This window comes from Ochotona curzoniae, unplaced genomic scaffold (assembly GCF_017591425.1).
Source record: "Ochotona curzoniae isolate NIBS_2020 unplaced genomic scaffold, NIBS_Ocur_1.0 contig_2321, whole genome shotgun sequence".
Lineage (NCBI taxonomy): Eukaryota > Metazoa > Chordata > Mammalia > Lagomorpha > Ochotonidae > Ochotona > Ochotona curzoniae.
Window position 1 is genome coordinate 22,124,865 of NW_024465421.1, and position 20,218 is coordinate 22,145,082.

The window sequence follows — 20,218 nt, forward strand, 5'->3', positions numbered from 1 at the left end:
GTGATCCCGGTGTCCAGGCAGAGGGGAGGAAGAGGCCAGGGCCCATGGAGACAGGACAGCCCGGCCGGGGGAGTGTCCGGCGGACAGCAGGCTCCGCCTGCCCCCACCTAGCGGGCCAATGGGGAAGGCGAGCGCCAGCCGACTGCTCCGCGGGCCAATCAGCGGTCGCAAATGGAGCACGGCTCCCGTCCTGGGCGGCGTGGGGCGGGGCCAGCTCCCGACGCTCCCGCCTGAGGTCTCCGCAGAACGTTCGGCGCTTGAGGCTGGTGCCGGCCGCTGCGGGTGGGTCTGCGCAGCCGCCAGGCTCATTCCAGGGCTTTCGCAGGCCTCGTGAGCCAGGGCGGGTCCAGGGACGCCGACCAATCGCCGGTACGGAGGCTGCCTGTGGGGGGCGGGACTTCAGGCGCGCAGCCAATCCGTGGCAGGGAAGGAGGCGGAGCCGGTCGCCGCACAGGGGCTCCCGACCCGCGGGCGACCTGCTTGAGGGGCAGGCAACCGGCAGCGATGGCGACAGCGGCCGCGATGACAGCGACGGCGGCCGAGCGGGCCGTGCTGGTGAGTCGCAGGCGTCGGGCGCGGGCTGCGGGCGGTGGGGCCGGGCCGTGACCGCGCGCTGTCCCGGCAGGAGGAGGAGTTCCGCTGGCTGCTGCACGACGAGGTGCATGCGGTCCTGAGGCAGCTGCAGGACATCCTCAAGGTAAGCGCGCCTCCGCCCCTGTGACCGGCTGCTCTGCCCCTCGCCGGCTCGCCGCGCCTAGCTTCCTTCACCCCGGGGCTGAGTCCTGTCAGGGCAGCAAGGCCCAGCCGCGCCGCAGGGGCCGCTCCGCCTGAGTCTTGCCCGGGGAGGGAGCGGGGAGCACAAGGACATGGCCGGGCCGTCGCCGCCGTTGCTCAGCCCCTGTGGGCCAGCTTTCTTCCTCATTTGTACGGGGAAGGTGATGGGACTCGGGTCCCAAGGCTCTGCAGTGGATGTACAGAAGCAGGAATGTCTAGCATAGTGCCTGGTGGGGCCCAGAACTATGGGGTGGTCATCCGGGTCCACCTCTCCGCGCTCTTTGGTGGACATGCAGGGGGCTCTCAGAGCATGTGGACAGGGAGGGAGCAGCACGGTGGGAAAGCACCCCGGGTTTGCCTTGTCCCTCTTCCCGCCTGACCCAGGGGTTGGGGGCATCTGGGAGGAGCACGGGATGGGACTTGAGTGGCTTTCACATGGCTCCCTTCTGTCTGTCCTGCAGGAGGCCTCTCAGCGTTTCACTCTCCCTGGCTCCGCTGCTCAGGGGCCAGCCAAGCAGGAAAACTTCATCTTGGGCAGCTCTGGGTGAGGCTGGCCTGAGATGGGCTGCTGGGGTACCCTGAGGGGCTGTGGAGGAGGGCTCTGCTCTGACACCCCACAACCCACCTGTTGCAGCACAGACCAGGTGAAGGGTGTGCTGACTCTGCAGGGGGACGCTCTCAGCCAGGCGGTAAGCCCCTGTCCCTCAGCGGTCCCCCACTTGCTGAGTCCAGCTCTGCTGCTCTCTACCTGAGTGCCTTAGCAGGACCTGAGCCTCTCTGACTTTGGTCTCCCCATTGGGTTTATGTGAATCCATTGAGAGCTGCAACAACTGGGAGCCCAGAGTTGCTTGGCATGCAGCCTGGCTGGCATCTGGGCCCCTGTAGAGTGTGAACACTGGTGTGGCATAAGGTTGCCCCCAGATATCAAATGAGCCACCATCTGAGCCCCTGTTCCATCCCTGTTGCATGACAATCACCATTTTCCCGTCATCATGGAAGAGGCCACAGACCTTTCCGCTCCTAACCCTTTCTCAGTTTGTTTTTCGCCACTCTGGGGCCTGACTTCCTGTTTCCTAGCCTCCATCTCCAACACCACGCAGCCAAGGCCTTGGTTGGAAGGCTCTTAGCCATGCCAGCTGGCTGGGGCCTGAGCCACTGCAATTGTCACACACCCTAGTCCTTCATTCCTATCCCAGCTGAAGGGCCAAAAGCAGCTGTGAGTGGGTGGGGTGGGGAAGGGTCCATGGGCTGGGCTTACCCGCTGTGGCCTGTCAGGATGTGAGCCTCAAGATGACCCGGAGCAGCCAGTTGCTGCACTTCGCCTTCCGAGAGGACAAGCAGTGGAAACTGCAGCAGGTAATCAACCTAGTCCAGCCAGGCTTCAGCAACAAGGCAAGCAGAGGCAAGCCCAGGTGCTGAGTCTGCCTGAGGTCAGCCACAGTGGAGATGCTCTGGCTGTGGGGACTGGAGGCCACAGTAAGCCTCGGAGGGTGTGATCTGTGTAGGGACCAGCCATCCCCCTCCACTACACCCCGGGAGGGGATCATTGAGAACTACACAGAGTCTCTGGGGGTGTCCCTTGGCTCCTGGATCAGATGAGTCCATGCTGCCTACAGCTTCAGATCAGCTGGGCCCACTCTCCCTGCCCCATCTGCTCCATCTCCAGGCTGGTCTCTGGCAAAGCCTTTGTCTGTGCCCCTTCCCCTGGGTACAGTCCTCTCCCCTCCCCACTCATACCCTGTTTGCTTCCTTCTGGCAGTCGTGCAGAGTGTGATTACCCAGCATGTTTACTCTCAATTGTCTCGCCTCTAGAAGGTGAGCTTCTGGGGGCAGAGCCAGGCCTGCACACCCCACACTGCACCCAGCCAGGCAGGGTAGGGAGGAACCCATGTGCATGGGGCCCGGCAGAGGCCCTGTGCAGAAGCAGCTCCAAAGCCAAAGCCAGCAGAGTGTGGCTCAGTGACCACTGAGTGGGCTGTGTTTTCAGATCCAGGATGCCAGGAACCACGTAAGCCAAGCCATTTACCTCCTCACCAACCGGGAAGAGAGCTACCAGTTCCAGACGGGAGCTGAGGTCCTCCAGGTGAGGTGCTTGAAGGTGCCAGCTGGCCCCTGAAGAGCACTGCCCCAGGGGGCATGCCAGGCCCACAGCCTCAGGCTTAGCTGGAGTTGACCTTCACCTCTCTGTGCAATATGATTTGGGAGGTTCACACCCCCTCCCTGTGTATCTCACCGCTCATACAAGTAGACAGACCCCTTATAGAATCATGACTGCCCCCTCGCCTCCAGCGTAGTGTCAGCTCCCTGCCTCCAACAGACTCTGCATTTCCTGGAGTCCATGGCAGCGGCTGACTGGACTCCAGCAGGGCTGTGACCAAGACACTGGGAAGGGACAGGTTCCAGAAGGCTCCCACACTTACCAGTGTATAACCTCTGCTCCCAGCTTGGCTCCTCAGTCTTCTCACCCATGCAGATAAGGCTGCCTACGTGCCTCTGCTCAGTGGCCCACTTCCTTCTTGGGGCCTCCTCTGAGCTGCCTGCTTGCCCAGCTGCAAAGCCCATACCCCTTCAGCTCACCTACAGGGCGCTTGCATTCCCTGTTGAGCTGCTGCAGCCCAGTCATCAGGATCCCCCAGCTGGTAAAGGAACCCAGGGCTATGAGCTGTGACCACCTGGCAGGGGCCACCCTAACCTTTGTCCATGGCTGCTGGGGCTCTGCCCCCTGCCACTGGGCAGTGACTGTGGCCCATCCTTCCCCCAGCTCATGGACGCCGTGATGCTGCAGCTGACCAGAGCCCGTAACCGCCTCACCACCCCAGCCACCCTCACCTTGTCTGAGATTGCTGCCAGCGGCCTTACGGTCAGTATAACTGCTCCACGCTCCCCCCACAGATGTGTTGATCCTGCCCTGGGTCAGTGGATCCTAAATAGGGAACCTACCTAGAGCAAAATCTAGGTAACCCATTGTTTGGAAGGAGCAGCTCTCTGGAAGTGGAAACAGAGGTTCAGTCCTCCTCAATCCAGGATATAACTGTCCAACATGGGTAGGGGCAGGATAGAGGGAGGGATGCCTCATCCCACTTACCTCCCACAGCGGATGTTTGCCCCTGCCCTGCCCTCTGACCTGCTGGTCAATGTCTACATCAACCTCAACAAGCTCTGCCTCACCATCTACCAGCTGCATGTGCTGCAGCCCAATTCCACCAAGGTGAGCACAGCCTGTCCCCTACCCTGACCTACAGACCTGCAACCCTTCTCCCCAACCGCCCAACTTGGCCTTGGCCTTGGCCTGATCCTGTCTTGGACTCTTGTGCCTAGAACTTCCGCCCAGCAGGAGGTGCTGTGCTCCACAGCCCTGGAGCAATGTTGTAAGTGTGCAGGGGGGTTGAGGGAGGCTCATCCCAAAATGCCCCCGTAGCCCCAAGCACCCCTTCAGGAGCCTGCCCCTCATCCGGCAGTGAGTGGGGCTCACAGCGCCTGGAAGTCAGCCATGTGCACAAGGTGGAGTGCGTGATCCCCTGGCTCAACGACGCCCTCGTGTATTTCACCGTCTCCCTGCAGCTCTGTCAACAGCTCAAAGACAAGGTGGGGGATTTGCCAGCCCCTGCCTTCAGGGTGGGAGATTCCAAGGCCTCTTGTAATACCCAAGGAGTGCCCCCCAGAGCCTGAAGTCCTTGGTACCCGCACTCAGCATCAGACAGTGGGTTGTGGTGCTGTTGCAACCGTGCCCATGCCACACACACTGCCCTCGGGTGACCTTCCCATCTCACCTGGTCATAGATGGTGCAACCCACAGTTCCACCCCTGCCCCCACTGACTGCACCCTGGGACCCTCTAGCCATGCCCCCAACACCTGCTGACCGAGCTTTGTCCTCCACAGATCTCCGTTTTCTCCAGCTACTGGAGCTACCGACCCTTCTGAGTGGACCTCAGCAGCCTGTCCCCACCCCCACCCTCAGGAGTGTTGGCCAGGGATGGACCCTGAAGGCCATTTGTCTCCTTTTTACCCATCTGACACATATTGATAGCAGTGGATGTGCAACACAGAGGAAAGGCCTCGGTTTCCATCATGCTGGGAGAACTGTCAGGAAGGCCATCATGAGGTGGCCCATACTTTAAGCCCAGTCAGCTGAGTACCTCGGAAACCTTTGGACTCAGGATGGGGCTGGGCCCTGGACACTCCTTTCTCTCCCTCCTGGCTGCCAATCTGCCTCTGGTTGCAGGGTGAGGGCTGGGGAGGGGTGGGACCCACTGAGCCGGCTGCAGCTGTGCCCACATGTGAGCTGTGGTACCCCCTGCTGCTTTTGTGCTGCGCTGAGATCTCTAGGAAATACAGATCAAAAGACCCAACCTGCAGCCCTGGTCTGTCTGTGCTGTTGGCGTGGGGTCCAAGGGGGGATCCCCCGTAGTCAGTGACTATCAGCTTTAGGAGCTGGTGGATCTCTTCTCAGAACCCAGCCACCCCACTCCCAGTACCACACAAGGCTGGGCACAGACCCCCCTCTTTGAGAGCTCAGCCTGAGGTTGGTGCCCAGTTTCCCTGTTGTTAAGTAGGTGATGGGGAAGGGCAGGACACCACTCCCTGGGGAGGCAGGGTAGGAGGCATCATCTCAGTGGCGCAGTACGTCCCTCTGCTGCCCACCCAGCAGGGCTTAGAACACAGTCCAGACTCAGGCTCTGAGCAGGCAAGGCATTGTTAGTGTCCCTAGGGGGACAGGCAGGAAAGGGCTGACAGGACTCAGCAGTGTTAAGGTTCCAGGGCCAAGTTGTCCACTCCCTTGGGTCTCTCCTGCAAGAGAAGAACCCGTGGGGTTCGTGTTTGGATTCCACCAGCACCAGGCCCTCCCTAGGCCACACCCTGCCCTGTTCCTCTGCCACCCCCACCCACCATGCAGTACCAGCCTGCTGTGGCAGCAGCTAGCAGGGCTCACCTTCCGGGGGCTCCTGGGGGAGGCACTGCAGCAGCAGCAGCAGCAGCAGCAGTGAACAATGACCAGCAGCATCAACAGCAGCACAGTGCCTGGGGGAAATGGGGAGTACAGGGTGGACGTCCAGAGGAAGGGCCCAAACCCAAGGCCATACTCACCAATGAAAGTGAGGAAGACGATGAAGGCTGCAGTGTCCCACCCGGACTGGAAAAGTTGGCGGCTCTGGAGTCTGCCCAGCACATCCTGGGCCGTGGCCTCCATCTCCTCCACAGACACACTCATCTTGGCAGGTGAGTCCTGGGTGCTGCTCCCCCAGACCTGGGAGCCTCCTCAGAACCCTGGGCAGGTCTCGGGCCCAATCTGTCTCCCTACTGCCTGTGCCTCTACTCCAGGCCCGTCTCTCTGGCCTCCAGACTCCAGGATGTCTTGTCCAGCCAGGCGCGTCCTGGGGCCTAGGGAGTACAGTACTTCCTGCTTCCGGATCCACCTTACCTGAGGCCTTGGCAACGCATGCCCCACCCTCCCTGGGGCTGCCAGATCTCCCAGGGCCCAGCAGCTGTATGTTCCGCCTTCTCAAAGCCAGCCAGAGAGGCCCTGGGGCAGCTCAGTGCAGGGCGGAGTTGCCAGGTACCTTGTGGCTTTCCTCAGTCCAGCAGCCCAATAGCCTGGAACAGGTGGGCACCCAGCCACTGTCTCTTCACGCATGAGAGACACAGGAGGAAGAGCTTGTCTTGTACTGCACTTCTGAGCAACCAGTATAGCCAGATCAGACTGGACCTGGCTCCACAGGAGGAGTCTTCAAAGTCTTTATTCTGTTTTTATTCTCAGAGTAACCCTTGTAAAGTTAGTGGCTACCACCTCTCAAACTTTCTCATGTGGCCAGGGGTCTCTAATACTGATGTCTTCCCACAGACCAGGGTAAGCAGGTGCCCTTTCTGTCAGGACACCCATGGACTAGCTTCCCCCTCCCACCCCCTGCCTTCCTGCAACCCTAGTTATAGCCAGAGCTGTAAACTGTGGATATAGTTCCTTGCCTTCTAGGTACTTCTGGTCTAGCCAGGGACAGGCAGATTTATAGAAAGAAAGACCTTCCACCTGCTCCTTTACTCCCTCAATGGCCTTGACAACAGCCGGAGCTGAGCCAATCCGAAGCCAGGAGCTTTTCTGGGTCTCCCACATGTGTTCAGGGCCCCAAGGCTTTGGGCCATCCTCTACTGCTTTCCCAGGCCACAAACAGGGAGCTGGATGGGAACTGGAGCAGCCAGGACTTGAACTGGGCTCCAATTACAGAGGGAGAAAGGGAGAGACAGACATTGATCTTCCATCTGCTGATTTACTCCTCAAATGACCACAATGACCAGAGCTGGGCCAGGCTAAAGCCAGGAGTTCCATCCAGGTCTGCCCAAGTACTCGGGTGATCACCCATTGCCTTCCCAGGTACATTTAGCAGGGAGCTAATTGAGAAGTGGAACAGCCAGGACTTGAACCAGTATTTACTGGTTGACACCATTGTTTCAACTTCACTGATTGCACCATTGTGCTGGCCCCCAATCCTTGCATTTTTTGAACCTAAGACTCACCAATGTATGAGCTTAGATATGTACCTCCAACTCCTTTTCCCTGTTTCCTCATCCTTAGGATGGGTGTATTAACAGTGTCTACTTCCTCAGGTGGTAGTGAGGATTCAGCCAAATGATAAACCAACATTGGAGCCTCTGTAGCACCAAGGAGGCTCACATGACACATGCACTGACCGGCCGGGCACTGCGTCCCTGTGCTTCCAGGGCAGGTCCCTCCAGTCCTTTGCTCTCTGTACATGTCTGGGCTCAGCATGAGCCTGTCATGCTCGGCTCTGCCCATGTTCTGCATTCCTGAGCCCAAGGCCATGTGGGCTCCGTGGGCCTCACTAGTGTGACACAGTTCCTGCTGACACTCATTCCCGTTTTCACAATTAGATGTCACGTGTGTGATAGCTGGAGCCAGTGTCATCTCTGTACAGAACCAGCGGGGCCCTCCGGGAAACAATCTTCCCCTGGAACTGACTCCTTTGCTTCTCCAAAGGGCCCTTTTGCCAGCTTCTCTGAGAGCCTGGAGTTGCAGCCTGTTGAAATAGACTGGGGGGCTAGAGCTCTGGCCTGCAGATGAGTGATCACTTACAATGCCCACATCCGGGGTGCCTGCTTCTACTCAGGCTTCCTGCTATTGTATACGCTAGGACACAGCAGGTGATGGCATGTGGCTCAAGGACTCAGGTTCCTGCCACCCAGGTGGGAGACATGCCTAGCTTCACTCTGGGCCAGCCTTAGCTGTTGTGGCCATTTGGCAAATGAACCAACTAACGAAAGATCTTGATATTTCTCTCCTTCCATATCTGCATTTGAAGTAAAATGAAAATATCTTAAAGGAAATGGGGGTAGAAGGGTGTTGTGGCACAGCAAGTTCAGCCATTGCTGGCAGTGTCACGTGCGATCCCGGCGCGCTCAAGGCGAGGACTTTAGCTGCTACTCTATCACACTGAGCCCAACATAATTCTTTTTTTAAAAAGAAAGAATTGATAGGGACTTGGCATCAGACACCCCATCAGAGAGAGACACTGAGGAGGGCAGGTACTAGCTGGCAGCTGTGAGCAGGATCCAACGTGGTCAGGGTTCAAAAGTTGAAGGCCAGCTGTGCTGCTGACCAGCTCTTGGTCTAGGTGGAGGGAATTGTTCTGGGGGTCAGGCTCCTGACTCTGGTGGAGTTGGGGTATAACCAGGTCCAGGCTGGCAGGGTCTGCAGGAGCAAAGGGCTGGAGACTGCCTCACGATTCCCTGCTCTGTGGGAAGCTTCCAGTGGGGGGAGAATGGAGCTCAGATTCTTCGGTTAACTGTCACCCTCCCCCACTCCCCCTTGCCACACATACCAAAGCCTGCCAGGACTGGGGCACTCCACAGGAACCACACCTACCAGGTGCCCCTTGAAATGGCTTCTCTCTGTCTCTGTCCCTTGTAGGGTCAGCTTCTACTAGCTCCCTGCCCTTCTCCCTCAAGGGCCACTGTCCCTACCCTTGGCAGCCTGTGATTGCATCTTTGTGTCTCTCGTGGTCGCTCGTGTGGTATCTTACTCTCCCCCACAAGCATCACAAGCAGCAGCTTCCCCTGTGGTGCCCCAGTGCCAGCCCGCACTGTGTGCTTGTGTGTCCTCTGAGACACGAGTCCCCAACTGGGACTTGAGCCCTTACCCCAACCCCAGTGGCCCGTCCAAGTCTCCTGTCCAGTCATAGGCACATCACTGCCCTCGGGCTTTGCCAGGCCAACCCTGCTCTGCAGTGGGCAACATCTGTGAAAGGAGCCCCCTTCCTGTGAGCTGTGGGGCTGGGGGAGTACTAACCTCTGGAGCCAGAGCACCTTGGGATGGGGATTCGCCACCCCAGCCTTGGCCCAAAGGGACTCAGGGCAGATGAGAGGCCGAAGGTATGGGAAAGGCTGGAGGCAGAGTCTGGAAGGAGGTTCAGACATGAGGACCCAGGCTGGGCCCCCTCTGTGAGCCCCAGTAACGTGGGCCTTCTCCTCCCATTCCTGTGACGACAGGTATCCTTGTACCCTGGCTCATGGACCCCCTGCAGCAATCCCCCTCCCCCTGCACCTCCCGGCCCTCCAGCCCTAAGACCCCACCATGCGAAATGCTTGGTCTGGTGGGCATTGAGGCTGTGCTGGACCAGCTGAAGATCAAGGCCATGAAGATGGGGTTTGAGTTCAACATAATGGTGGTGGGTGAGTGAGGGCTGGGGTCCTGGGCAGGGCACCCACCTGGAGTGGCTTCAGTCAGTCTCCTCCCTGCGCCTCACAGGGGCATTATCACTGAATAGGTGGGAATTACTGGGTCAGTAGGAACTCAAATCCCCCATAGAGCTCAGCTCAGTGGCAGCAACTTGCCAGAGGGCTCAGTAACGGCAGTGTGGTTTTTTCATGCAGTTGTAACATAGGCAGGAAGGAAACAGGAACAGACCAACCTGTAGAGAGGGAACCCTGGGCTCCAAGCAGACACAGACACAGGGTGTCAGTGCTGGCCAGGACCTGTGGAGAGCAGGGGAGGGGAGGAGAACCAACATGGTATTTTTCTGGAGGAGGGGTGAAGGCATCCTGGAAAGAGATGGAAGTCTTAAGAGCTTGAGGGGCACTGTGGAAGATGCCCACAATCATTGCTGTTTTCTGTCACTCCAGGGCAAAGCGGGCTCGGCAAGTCCACCATGGTGAACACGCTATTCAGGTCCAAAATATGGAAAACTTCCCTGCCGGGCTTAGGCGTGACTACACCCCAGACACTGCAGCTACATTCAGTGACTCACGGTGAGTGTGCCCCCCACCCCCAACCCCCACCCTCAGATCCAAGCCCTCACCCCAGTGCTCCCTCCACAGTCATCGAGGAGAAGGGTGTGAAGCTGAAGCTGACAGTGATTGACACGCCTGGCTTTGGGGACCAGATCAACAATGATAAGTGGTAGGTCCTGGGGGCAGGAGCTGAGCCTGGCTATCCCAGCCCCATCCTTGCCTTGTGACCTCCAGGGAGCTCCGTAGCCCTGAAGCAACTGGCTGTGTCATGGCTGAACCTGTTTCCTCACCTGTGTAAGGGGTAGAGGGAGCTGAAAGTGAAAAGGTCTCATTTAGCTGCCTGGGATGCAGTAAGGACCTCGGTGTTAAGGTTGGCCAGAAGCCCAGCCTCCTGTCAGGACAGCTAGGTCAGACCACTCTCCAGCCATGGGAACCAATCACAGAAGCTCCCAAAACCCAGGGCTCCTTCACCATACCTTGAGAGTGATGACAGCATCCTGCTGAGCTACTTTAGGCTCTGAGAACAATGACAGAAGTGTACACACACACACACTCAAGTACACACACTTGGGTACAGAAATAATCACACACACACAGAGTTATCGTTATACACATGGACACAGCCACATGCGTAATACATGCGATTATACATGCATGAACAGTTAACATTCATACACATATAGGAATACATACATGGACACAGCCATATACATATACTGTCATACATATATTCACACATGCCTACACATACAGTTGTGCACAGACCAGGCACATATAGTTATACATAGACACATATGTGCACATACAGTTATACACACGTGGACACGGCCACATGTCTACACATACAGTTATACACACGTGGACACGGCCACATGTCTACACATACAGTTATACACACAGTTATTCATTCACAGACATGGTCACATGCATGCATCTACAGTTGTACACATGCACATAGCCACGTGTGCACACAATAACACAATTATAAACATACTTGACATGGCCACATATAAACATAGTTACACGCATGGACAGTCACACACATTGGCTCATATACACACTAACATGGTTATAAACACATGGGTACAGCTACATACAAGTACACACTGTCCCGTGCTAATATACATACAATTCATGTATTCATGCAGTCACATATACACACATACATACTTTTATGCACACCCTCATATACCCACACGTAGTTGTGCACACATATGCATGGACAGTTACATTTGCATATATATATATATACATACAGGAACAACCATATTCTTACAGGCATATGCAGTGACAGCTCCCATGCATGCTTGTACTTGTATGCACACAAACACATACACTGACGTACAGTCAAAAATCACATACACACACATCCAGACACAGCCACACAACTGTGTAAAAATGTACACAGACATATACATTCTGACCATGTGCCCCGTTCTGCCCTGGACAGAGCTCAGGTAGCACAGGTGAGCATCCTGACCTCCACGGAGTCCACACTGTCAGGGTAGACTGGAACAGACATTGAGCACAGCTGGGTGAGGCTAGGCGTGGCCTTCCAAAAGTGTAACACACTGGGACAGGAGGGCAGAGCAGGAAGGGCATGTGCGAACCAGGATCATACATGGCAGCTGGAGGCACTGCAACTGATGAAAGAGGACAGAGCAGGGAGGAGGGCGCAGAACAGCCAGAAAGGTTGAGGGGGGACCTTACTGAGAAAGGGATGCTGGAACAAAGCTTCCTGAGGATGAGAGGAGTGGATGTGGATGTGGGGGAGGAGCAGTCCAGGCAGAGGCCATGGTGTATACAAGAGGTCTGGGGTGCATGCCGTGGGGCAGGTGTAGAGGAGCGAGCAGGGGTGCCAGACAGTCTTTTCAGAGATGAGTAAGCTGTGGCCTCCACGCAGGAGTGGCAGGATTATGCTCTGTGTCTCCCTGATGGTGCAGAGACTGGGTGCTGCCCCCGGGGAGCCGGGACAGGGCTCCATTGCAAGGGAAGGGTTCCTCCACCACCCCAGCTGGGACCCAATCCTGAGCTACATCAACACGCAGTACGAGCGGTACCTGCAGGAGGAGCTGCTCATCACCCGCCAGCGCCACATCCCGGACACGCGTGTACACTGCTGCATTTACTTCGTGCCACCCACTGGGCACTGGTGAGGTGACTGGGCCGCCTACACGGGGCAGGGCAGAAAAGGAGGGCAAGGCGTCCTGGGGCAGGCTGGGGCTACCTGCCCTCTTGCATACATGCGCGCTGCCACCCTTGGCCCTACCCTGCCTGGGCAGCCTGCGGCCCCTGGACGTGGAGTTCCTGCAGCGGCTGTGCCGGACGGTGAATGTCGTCCCTGTGATCGCCCGGGCTGACAGCCTGACCATTGATGAGCGAGAGGCCTTCAGGAGCAGGGTGACCCGGGTGCCTGGGGTACTGGGCTGGTGCCAGTGTGGCAGGGAGCAGGGTGAGCAGAGAGGTTTGAGGCCTCCTGTGTGCTGGCCCAGATCCAACAGAACATGAAGAGTCACTGCATTGACGTGTACCCTCAGAAGTGCTTTGACGAGGACATCAATGATAGGATCCTCAACAGCAAGATCCGGGTGAGGGTCTGGAAAGGGGAAAAGGGCAGAGCACGAGGGGGCAAAGACCAGGGGACAGGGCACACAGATGGGGACAGTCTCTCCATGAAACCTTTTCCACCTAAATGCTGATCTCTACAACTAGGGAAATGTGAAGTTCCCTAGTCCTCCAGGCAATCAGTAATAATCTAGCCCCAGGAGGGGACAGACCACAGGGAACCATAGCAAGTGTAGCTGAGCTATGGGAGGCAGGGAGGAGTGAAAAAATGAGGCATGCACTTTGGAACCCAGCTGGCAGTTCCATAGCTGGCTAAATAATAGTTAATGCAGGACACACACATTCCAACAGCTTGTCCATGCGTACCCCAAAGTACTTGTCCAAAATGCAAAACTAGCTCATAGCCAATGTTCTACACACACCATGACAAGCTACTTGTATTAGTAATCATTATTGATTTATTCGAAAGGCTGAACAAGAGAACAAGTGAGTGAGCAATATGTTCCTTCTCTGTGCTGGCTCACTCCCCAAATGTCCATGACATCCAGGCATGTACCAGCCTGAGGCCAGGTTCTAGAACCCCATCCAGCTCTCCCACATGGGTGGCAGATGCCCAAGTACTTAATCTGCCTCCCAGGGTGCAAGTGCAGGGAGGAGTCCAGATCTGTGTAACTTCCACAACAAGACAAGACATACAGGAGAGGTTACGAGGAGCAGGCAGTGGGGAGTGACTACTGAAAGGTACAGGCTTGCTTTCTGGGCTACTGAGAACATTCTAGAATTAAAGTGCGTTGGTGGCCACATAACCTTGTCAGTGTATTAAAAACCACCAGAGTATGTGCTTTCTACTAGGAATGTGTTCTTTGGCGTGTTAGACCCCAGTGAAGCTATTGGCAGGGAGAAAGAAGAGAGCACATCTCTGAAACCACTGAATTCCTGCTCTCAGTCCCCTCCTGTTGCCTGTGTGGTGTGGTCAAGGTCAGCCCATCTGGACCCTGCAGAGATGGGGGATCCACCGTGTGCAGGCCACCACAGCTGCGTCCCCTTCACCCAGGGACTGTGGTGCCTGACCCTGTGCTTGTGCTTGGATTGGAAAATTGCAGCATGAGGAGCACTAGGGAAAGTTACGGAGGTACTACTTGGCCTGCCCGTGTCCCCTAGTAGAGCATGTGGGTTCAAGTCTCCGACCTGCTTCTGAGTTCAGATTCCTGCTGATGGTCACTCTTGGAGGCAGCACCCGGGAGGTTCAGGCCTGGCTGTCACAGATGTTTGGGAAGTGAACCAGCAGAGGGGAGATCTCTGTATCTTACAAATAAAATGAAAATTAATAAATTAGAAAGTAAAGAGGGGCTGGCGTCGTGGTGCAGAGGGTTACACCATCACCTGTGATGGCTGGCAATCCCATATGGGTGTCAGTTTTTTTTTTTTAAGATTTATTTATTTTTATTGCAAAGTCAGATACATAGAGGAAGAGAGACGGAGAGGAAGATCTTCCGTCCAATGATTCACTCCCCAGGTGACTGCAACAGCTGGTGCTGCGCCGATCTGAAGCCAGGAGCCCGGAGCTTCCTCCAGGTCTCCCACATGGGTACAGGGTTCCACGGCTTTGGGACGTCCTCGACTGCTTTCCCAGGCCACAAACAGGGAGCTGGATGGGAAGTAGAGCTGCTGGAGTTAGAACCGGCACCCATATGGGATCCCAGCGCGTTCAAGGCGAGGACTTTAACTGTAAGGCCACTGCGCTGGGCCCAGGTGCCAGTTTGGATCCTGGATGTTCCACTTCTGATCTGGCTCCCTGCTAATGTGCCTGGGAACGTAGGAGAAGATGGCCAGCCTCCTGCACCCACGTGGGAGACCAGATGGAGCTCTGGGTTCCTAGCTTTGGCCTGGCGAGTCCTGCTGGTAGGACCACATGAGGAGTGGACCAGCAGGTAGTGGTCTCCTTTCTCCCTGTAACTTTTAAATACATAAATCTTTGGGCCTGGAGCGACAGCGCAGTGGTTAAGGTCCTTGCCTTGAGCGCGCCGGGATTCCATATGGTCGTCGGTTCTAATCCAGGCCGACCTGCTTCCCATCCAGCTCCCTTCCTGTGACCTGGGAAAGTGGTTAAGGATGGCCCAAAGCCTTGGGACCCTGCATCTGTGTGGGAGACTCAGAAGAAGCTCCTAGCTCCTGGCTTCGGCTTGGCTCATCCCCAGCCATTGAGGCCACTTGGGGAGTGAACCATCAGATGGAATGTCTTCCTCTCCATCTCCTCCTCTCTGTATATCTGACTTTACAAATAAGAATAAATAAATCTTTAAGAACAAAAAGGCAGAGAGGGGGCTACATGGAATTTCAGTCCCGTACCGTGCAGTGTACAAACTACACGTTTGTTCATGCAGGCTCTGTCATTCACTAGTACCTAGTGTTTCTCCATCCTTCCTCCTTTCCCTCCCCTCCATCTCCTGCTGCTGGTCCTGAGGCAGCACAGCCACTGCTGGAACTGATTTTGGGAGAAATGTCCATTCTGAGACATATTTGGGCCTCCAGCACCCACTTGGAAGACCTGGACAGAGCTCCAGGCTCCTGGCTTTTGCCTGGTCCAGGTCTGGCCATTTGGGGACCGAACCTGCAGATGGACTAGGTGTGTGTGAGAGAAAGAAAGACTTTCTGAGAGAGAGAAGAAAAAAATAAGAGAGGTAGGAAGGGAAGCAAATGTAAATGGGCCTTTTGTAGTTTACAAGCTCGGGTTGCCACCTCGGCCCGTGTGAGGAAACCGTGTGTTGGCTAGCAAACTTTTTTGCAGAGGGCTGGATGACCACGACATCCGCTAGTGAAGTCACTCAGGTGTGCTGTTGTGGTTCAAAGCAGCTTTGGGTGACAGCACATGAGCTTAGCTGTGTGGTGATAAACTTCAATGGAAAGAGGCTGTGGGCTGTTTCCTCCAAGAGCCACAGGCTGCCTCCACTGCTTCACTAAGTTGCTTGCTGGTTGGTTGGTTCTGAGTGGGGTGAAGATGGAGAGAAATAGAACTCACATCCATTGATCTACTCCCCAAATACCAGCAACAGCCAGACTAAAGACAGAAGCTAAGGACTCCCTCAGGGCCTCCCTTTTGGGGGTTAGGGCCCCAATCACGACTTCCCAGAGCCTGCAGCAGTAGGAAGCTGAGTCAGGAATGCTGGGATCACATTGCTATCAATGCTGAGACTATATCTCTCTTACCCAGCATCATATGCCCTAGGCCTCAAACTGGCCCCTCTGAGCCTCGTGGTGACCCCTAAGGTGGGGGCTCTGGGTTCACGGCCCTCTCCCAGCATCACCCTGATAACCCTCTGTGACAAGGAGCATAATGCCTGGACAAGCACCACCAGGACCATGTCCCCATTTCACAGCCAACAAGGTTCCTGGAACTCCTTACTCCTTTGCATTTGCTGCCCCCAGACTGCAGTGCCCCGGTCCCCTCTATCTTTTCTTCCTACCTCACCAGCAGGGCCCATCTATGTCTCCTCCTTCCCCAGGACCGAATCCCCTTTGCTGTGGTTGGCGCTGACCGAGAACATCTGGTAAACGGGAAGTGTGTCCTGGGCAGGAAGACCAAGTGGGGCATCATTGAAGGTCAGTGTGGGCCGCAGGGAGGGTGCAGGGCATTCTCGGCATCCGGACGACCTGGGAAGGGTTCTCCCTAGCTGCAAGGCCTCGGGCAAGTCCCCTGGCTCTCAAGCCTCACTTCCCTCACAGTAGAATGGGAATAAACCTCTCCAGGTGGATGAAAGGGGAAGAGTCAACTGCATGATGCACAGCACCTAGGGGCTTTCCTGCTGGCCTACCGTGTGCTGTGCTAAGGCCCATAGTGACAAGGGCCCTGTCCACAGAGGACCAATGAGATGCTGGCAGGAGAGGGGACAATGAAAGAAACCATAGAGGGATGGGGAGAAGTGAAGGTGAGGCTACAAAGTGAGGCAGGAGAAACAGCAAGGGCTGATGACCTATTAGCAATAGGATAGAATCAATATCCAATGGACTCCTTGTGCCCTGGGGACATTATAACAAACTGACCAGTGAATCAGTGAACTAATGAAGGAGAGATAAGATCAAACAGAACCCTGGAGGCAGGTACCAGGCAGGTGTCAGGACCTCAGTGGCACCCAAAGGGGTTACACAGCACTCGTGACGCCCAGCTGGGTCCAGCAGAGCCACATTTAGCACCATGTCTTGCAGTGGAGAACATGGCGCACTGCGAGTTTCCTCTGCTGAGAGATCTGCTTATCCGGTGAGGGTGTGGGGAGCCCAGGGCTGGGCAGCCCTAGCGGTGGACCCTGGCCAGAGTTGACCCACTTACCATCACCCCAGCTCCCACCTCCAAGACCTGAAGGACATCACCCACAACGTCCACTACGAAAATTACCGTGTCATCAGACTCAATGAGAGCCACCTGCTGCCCCGTGGGCCCGGCTGGGTGAACCTGGCCCCAGCCTCTGTGGGCCAGCTGTCCAGTCCCGGGCCCTCAAAGGTCTGCAGAACAGCCCGGGACAATTCAGACGATGAATTCTGAGCTCCCCTAGCACATACCTGCAGGCCAGATCATCCAACAAAAGTAAATATTACTTTTTATGAGACACTGGGCTTGAAACAAAAGTGCTTTGTAGATGATTTCTCTGCTACCCTCTAATAAAAGTGTGGTTCCTTTTCAAGTCAGAGTGTGAGAGTCAGGGTCTCATGGCCATCCTACTCCAGAGCCAGAGCTCAGTAGTAAACTGGACTCTCCTACCAATTCTGACCAGGACCCAACACAGAAGAATTCCCTGCCTGGGCCCCATGTTCAGCCTCAAAGTCAAGACATTGTTTAGGAAAGCTGCTTCTGTTGGGTCTGGAATTTATCCCACCGCCTTGAAGAGAGGAGTTCCACACAAGATAATGCAAAAGCAAAGGAACTTTATTGCTAGTGCACTAGGGTCCAAGTCCCATCCAACACAGTGGAATCTTGACAAGGACCCCGACCATACATTTTACGTAGTTTATATAGGGTGTGGCTGCAGTTCCAGGAATGGGTCATTGATTCTAAGAACGGGCATTGACAAGATTATAACTGGTCAGTTTTTTGCCCGTGACCACTCTGATGGTCAGTCTCTTATCCATGCCCACCCTAGTGGTCAGCCTCTATCGCTATGACCACTTGATGATTAGGGATTTTTCAAATCTCCTCTGATTGGTCAACTCTGTCTAGAGTGTGAGGTGGCCCAGTTCGGGGTGAGCAGGTGCCTCAATTCTAGGGACTGAAACTTAGGCCTAGCCTGTCCGAGGCCTGTCATGGCTTTATCTTGGTTCCCCTTTGCATCAAACGAAGCACTTTTATAGAGGCCAAACTTAGTGGTTAGTTTAGCAATTAATCAGCATCATTCTAATATTATCTATACTATATTTTAATTACCATTACTCATCCAACTACTAGTTTCTATCTCTTAACCTTAATCTCTATAATCACCTAATGTTATCTTTTAACATTTACATATTTTTTCATTATTTTCTTTATTGCTAGACATTCATTTATTATTGAACTATTTCTTAATACTACTTCCTAATACTATTTCTTATTACTATCATTCTAGTACTGTTTACCTACTGCTTAACACACTATTCTCTTGATTCATCTATCACTCAGCACACTTTAGTACTGTTTAGCTCTTATTTTAGTTCCGCAGTCTCACACATCCTACATCAGAGAGCCTTGATCTGACACCAGGCTCCGGCTCCTTTCCCCAGTTTGCTGCTCGTGCACACCCTGCGAGGCAGTGGTGAGGACTCAGGTAGTTGGGTTCCCACCACTGCTGGCGAGATCTGGACTGAGTTCCTGGCTCTCAGCTTCGCCTCAGCCCAGACCCAGCATTGTCGTTTCTGTGATACACCTGCCATAATCTGGAGAGATGGCAAGAAGACAGAGTGGATGCCCATAGCATCCAGCCCACAGGACAGAGGAGTCCTGCTCTCCTAAAACTCCCCAGAACCCTCAGCAGCAAGCAAACTTCAGATTCCCACCTGGTCAGGGCCAAAGCTGAGACCGACAGGATAACAAAAGAAAAGAGCAACCTGTGTCACAGAGGCACATCTGCAATCATGCAAGGAGGGACAGCATGGTACTCATTCAATAGATAGCAGACAGAAGTCACTCCCTTCAGAAAACCCACCTGGCTTTTCCAGGTGATGAGCTTGCTAGCTCCTGTGTGTGTTACTTTCTGTTGAGTTCACACACACACACTCTCCCACTCTGCAAGGACAGGGCCACACCAGCACAGAGCAGGTGATGAGGACACGTCACTAACACGGAGTTCACCAGCCCACCCCTACACCAACAATCTGGGTGGACTCCAGAATCCAGGGGGCTCCCAGGATGCATACAGACCACCTACCCTCCCCCACATGGTGCTACATGGGGGCAGAGCCACCATCTCACACAGCAGCAGAGAAGACCCCTTGGTGCGTAGGGTACCTCTGTAGCTGTCCCAGAGCAATGCTCATCCCCACCACTACCTGCCCCCCGCCCCAAGCTGTTCCACTGCATCTCCAGTGAAGCTCCTACTGAAATCCTAACACAACTGACCCATGGAGCTGAGTCACTCAGCTTCCCACTGGCCTCTGGGCACAGGGTTGCTTAACAGAGGCCAGCAGCATCTACTCCATCGAGGCAGCTAAGAATTGCTCTAGGGTTTACCACACATCCCCCATGGGGTACAGTCTCCATGGCTGGATGCCAGGGATACACAAACACACGCACAGGATCCCACTGGTCTCACCGTTCCGTTGGGATGACTGCCAGCAGGGGACATTCTTTCTTCTTAAAAAAAAAAAAAAAAAAAAAAACTATCTTAATTGGAAAGGTAGATCAGATTTATGGAGAGACAGAAAGATGTTTTCATCTGCTGATTCATGTCCCATAGGCTGCAGCAGTCTGAGCTGAGCCAATCCAAAGCCAGGAGCCAGGAGCCAGGAGCCTCCTCTTAGTCTCCCACGTGGGTGCAGGTCCCCATGTTTATACTGTTCTCTGCTGCATTCCCAGGCCACATTCAAGGAGCTTGATGGGAAATGGAGCAGCTGGAACACGAACTGGTGCCCATATGGGATCCCGGCGCTGGCAAAGTGAAGATTTAACCATTGAGCCATCATGCTGCTCCCCTGCACCCATTCTATTTCAATCTGTGTTGCTATGTATGTTCACACAATAGCACAGATTGTGACTCTTCCATTTGTCAGGAGAATCAGCTGTCCGTGTTTGGCAGCAATGCCTTTGAGCCCAGGAAATCATAAGCTGAACTGCAGTTTTCCTCCTGCAGATCTGGCTGTTCTATTTTTAAAATGTATTTGGGCAGCACGATAGCCTCGTGGCTAAATCCTTGCCTTGCATGCGCTGGGATCGCATATGGGCACCAGTTTGTGTCCCAGCTGCTCTACTTCCCATCCCGCTGCTGCTTGTGGCCTGGGAAAGCAGTAGAGGATGGCTCCAAGCTCCCTGCCCCCTACCCCCAACTTCCGGATTTGGCCACGTGGGAGTAAACCAGTGGACAGATCTTTGTCTCTCCTTCTCTCTGTAGATCTGCCTTTCCAATAAAAATAAAAATAAATAAAACTTATTTGGGGGATGGGTGCCCAGTACAATGGCTCAAT

General features: G+C 54.9%; 3 protein-coding genes across 7 annotated transcripts; 2 read left to right on the forward strand and 1 right to left on the reverse strand.

Moving 5' to 3' along the window:
- The first annotated feature begins 472 nt into the window (after positions 1-472).
- Positions 473-5,120, forward strand: ROGDI (rogdi atypical leucine zipper). 2 transcript variants are annotated; one of them, XM_040973959.1, is made up of 11 exons: positions 473-555; positions 626-697; positions 1,236-1,318; positions 1,409-1,463; positions 2,050-2,130; positions 2,762-2,857; positions 3,536-3,634; positions 3,869-3,982; positions 4,093-4,142; positions 4,233-4,359; positions 4,655-5,120. In XM_040973959.1, exons 1-11 carry the CDS (start codon positions 505-507, stop codon positions 4,694-4,696), a joined length of 870 nt encoding a protein of 289 aa, XP_040829893.1. In that variant the 5' UTR covers positions 473-504; the 3' UTR covers positions 4,697-5,120. The 2 variants fall into 2 exon arrangements, with proteins under 2 accessions (XP_040829893.1, XP_040829895.1); XM_040973961.1 differs by having other exon boundaries at positions 1,236-1,308; positions 1,405-1,463.
- A 332-nt stretch (positions 5,121-5,452) lies between these two features.
- On the reverse strand, positions 5,453-6,125 carry SMIM22 (small integral membrane protein 22). Of its 3 annotated transcripts, XM_040973964.1 has the most exons (4): positions 5,861-6,125; positions 5,697-5,794; positions 5,632-5,637; positions 5,522-5,563 (listed from the first exon to the last, which is right to left on the reverse strand). In XM_040973964.1, the coding sequence occupies exons 1-4, from the start codon at positions 5,982-5,984 to the stop codon at positions 5,522-5,524; spliced, it is 270 nt and encodes an 89-aa protein (XP_040829898.1). In that variant the 5' UTR covers positions 5,985-6,125. The 3 variants fall into 3 exon arrangements, with proteins under 3 accessions (XP_040829896.1, XP_040829898.1, XP_040829897.1); XM_040973962.1 differs by lacking the exon at positions 5,632-5,637 and having other exon boundaries at positions 5,453-5,563; positions 5,706-5,794; XM_040973963.1 differs by lacking the exon at positions 5,632-5,637 and having other exon boundaries at positions 5,522-5,565; positions 5,693-5,794.
- Positions 6,126-8,550: 2,425 nt separating this feature from the next.
- On the forward strand, positions 8,551-17,253 carry SEPTIN12 (septin 12). 2 transcript variants are annotated; one of them, XM_040973965.1, is made up of 10 exons: positions 8,551-8,651; positions 9,272-9,454; positions 9,905-10,030; positions 10,100-10,181; positions 12,027-12,164; positions 12,295-12,412; positions 12,505-12,600; positions 16,081-16,177; positions 16,781-16,832; positions 16,913-17,253. In XM_040973965.1, exons 2-10 carry the CDS (start codon positions 9,292-9,294, stop codon positions 17,112-17,114), a joined length of 1,074 nt encoding a protein of 357 aa, XP_040829899.1. In that variant the 5' UTR covers positions 8,551-8,651; positions 9,272-9,291; the 3' UTR covers positions 17,115-17,253. The 2 variants fall into 2 exon arrangements, with proteins under 2 accessions (XP_040829899.1, XP_040829900.1); XM_040973966.1 differs by lacking the exon at positions 12,027-12,164.
- The last annotated feature ends 2,965 nt before the right edge of the window (positions 17,254-20,218 follow it).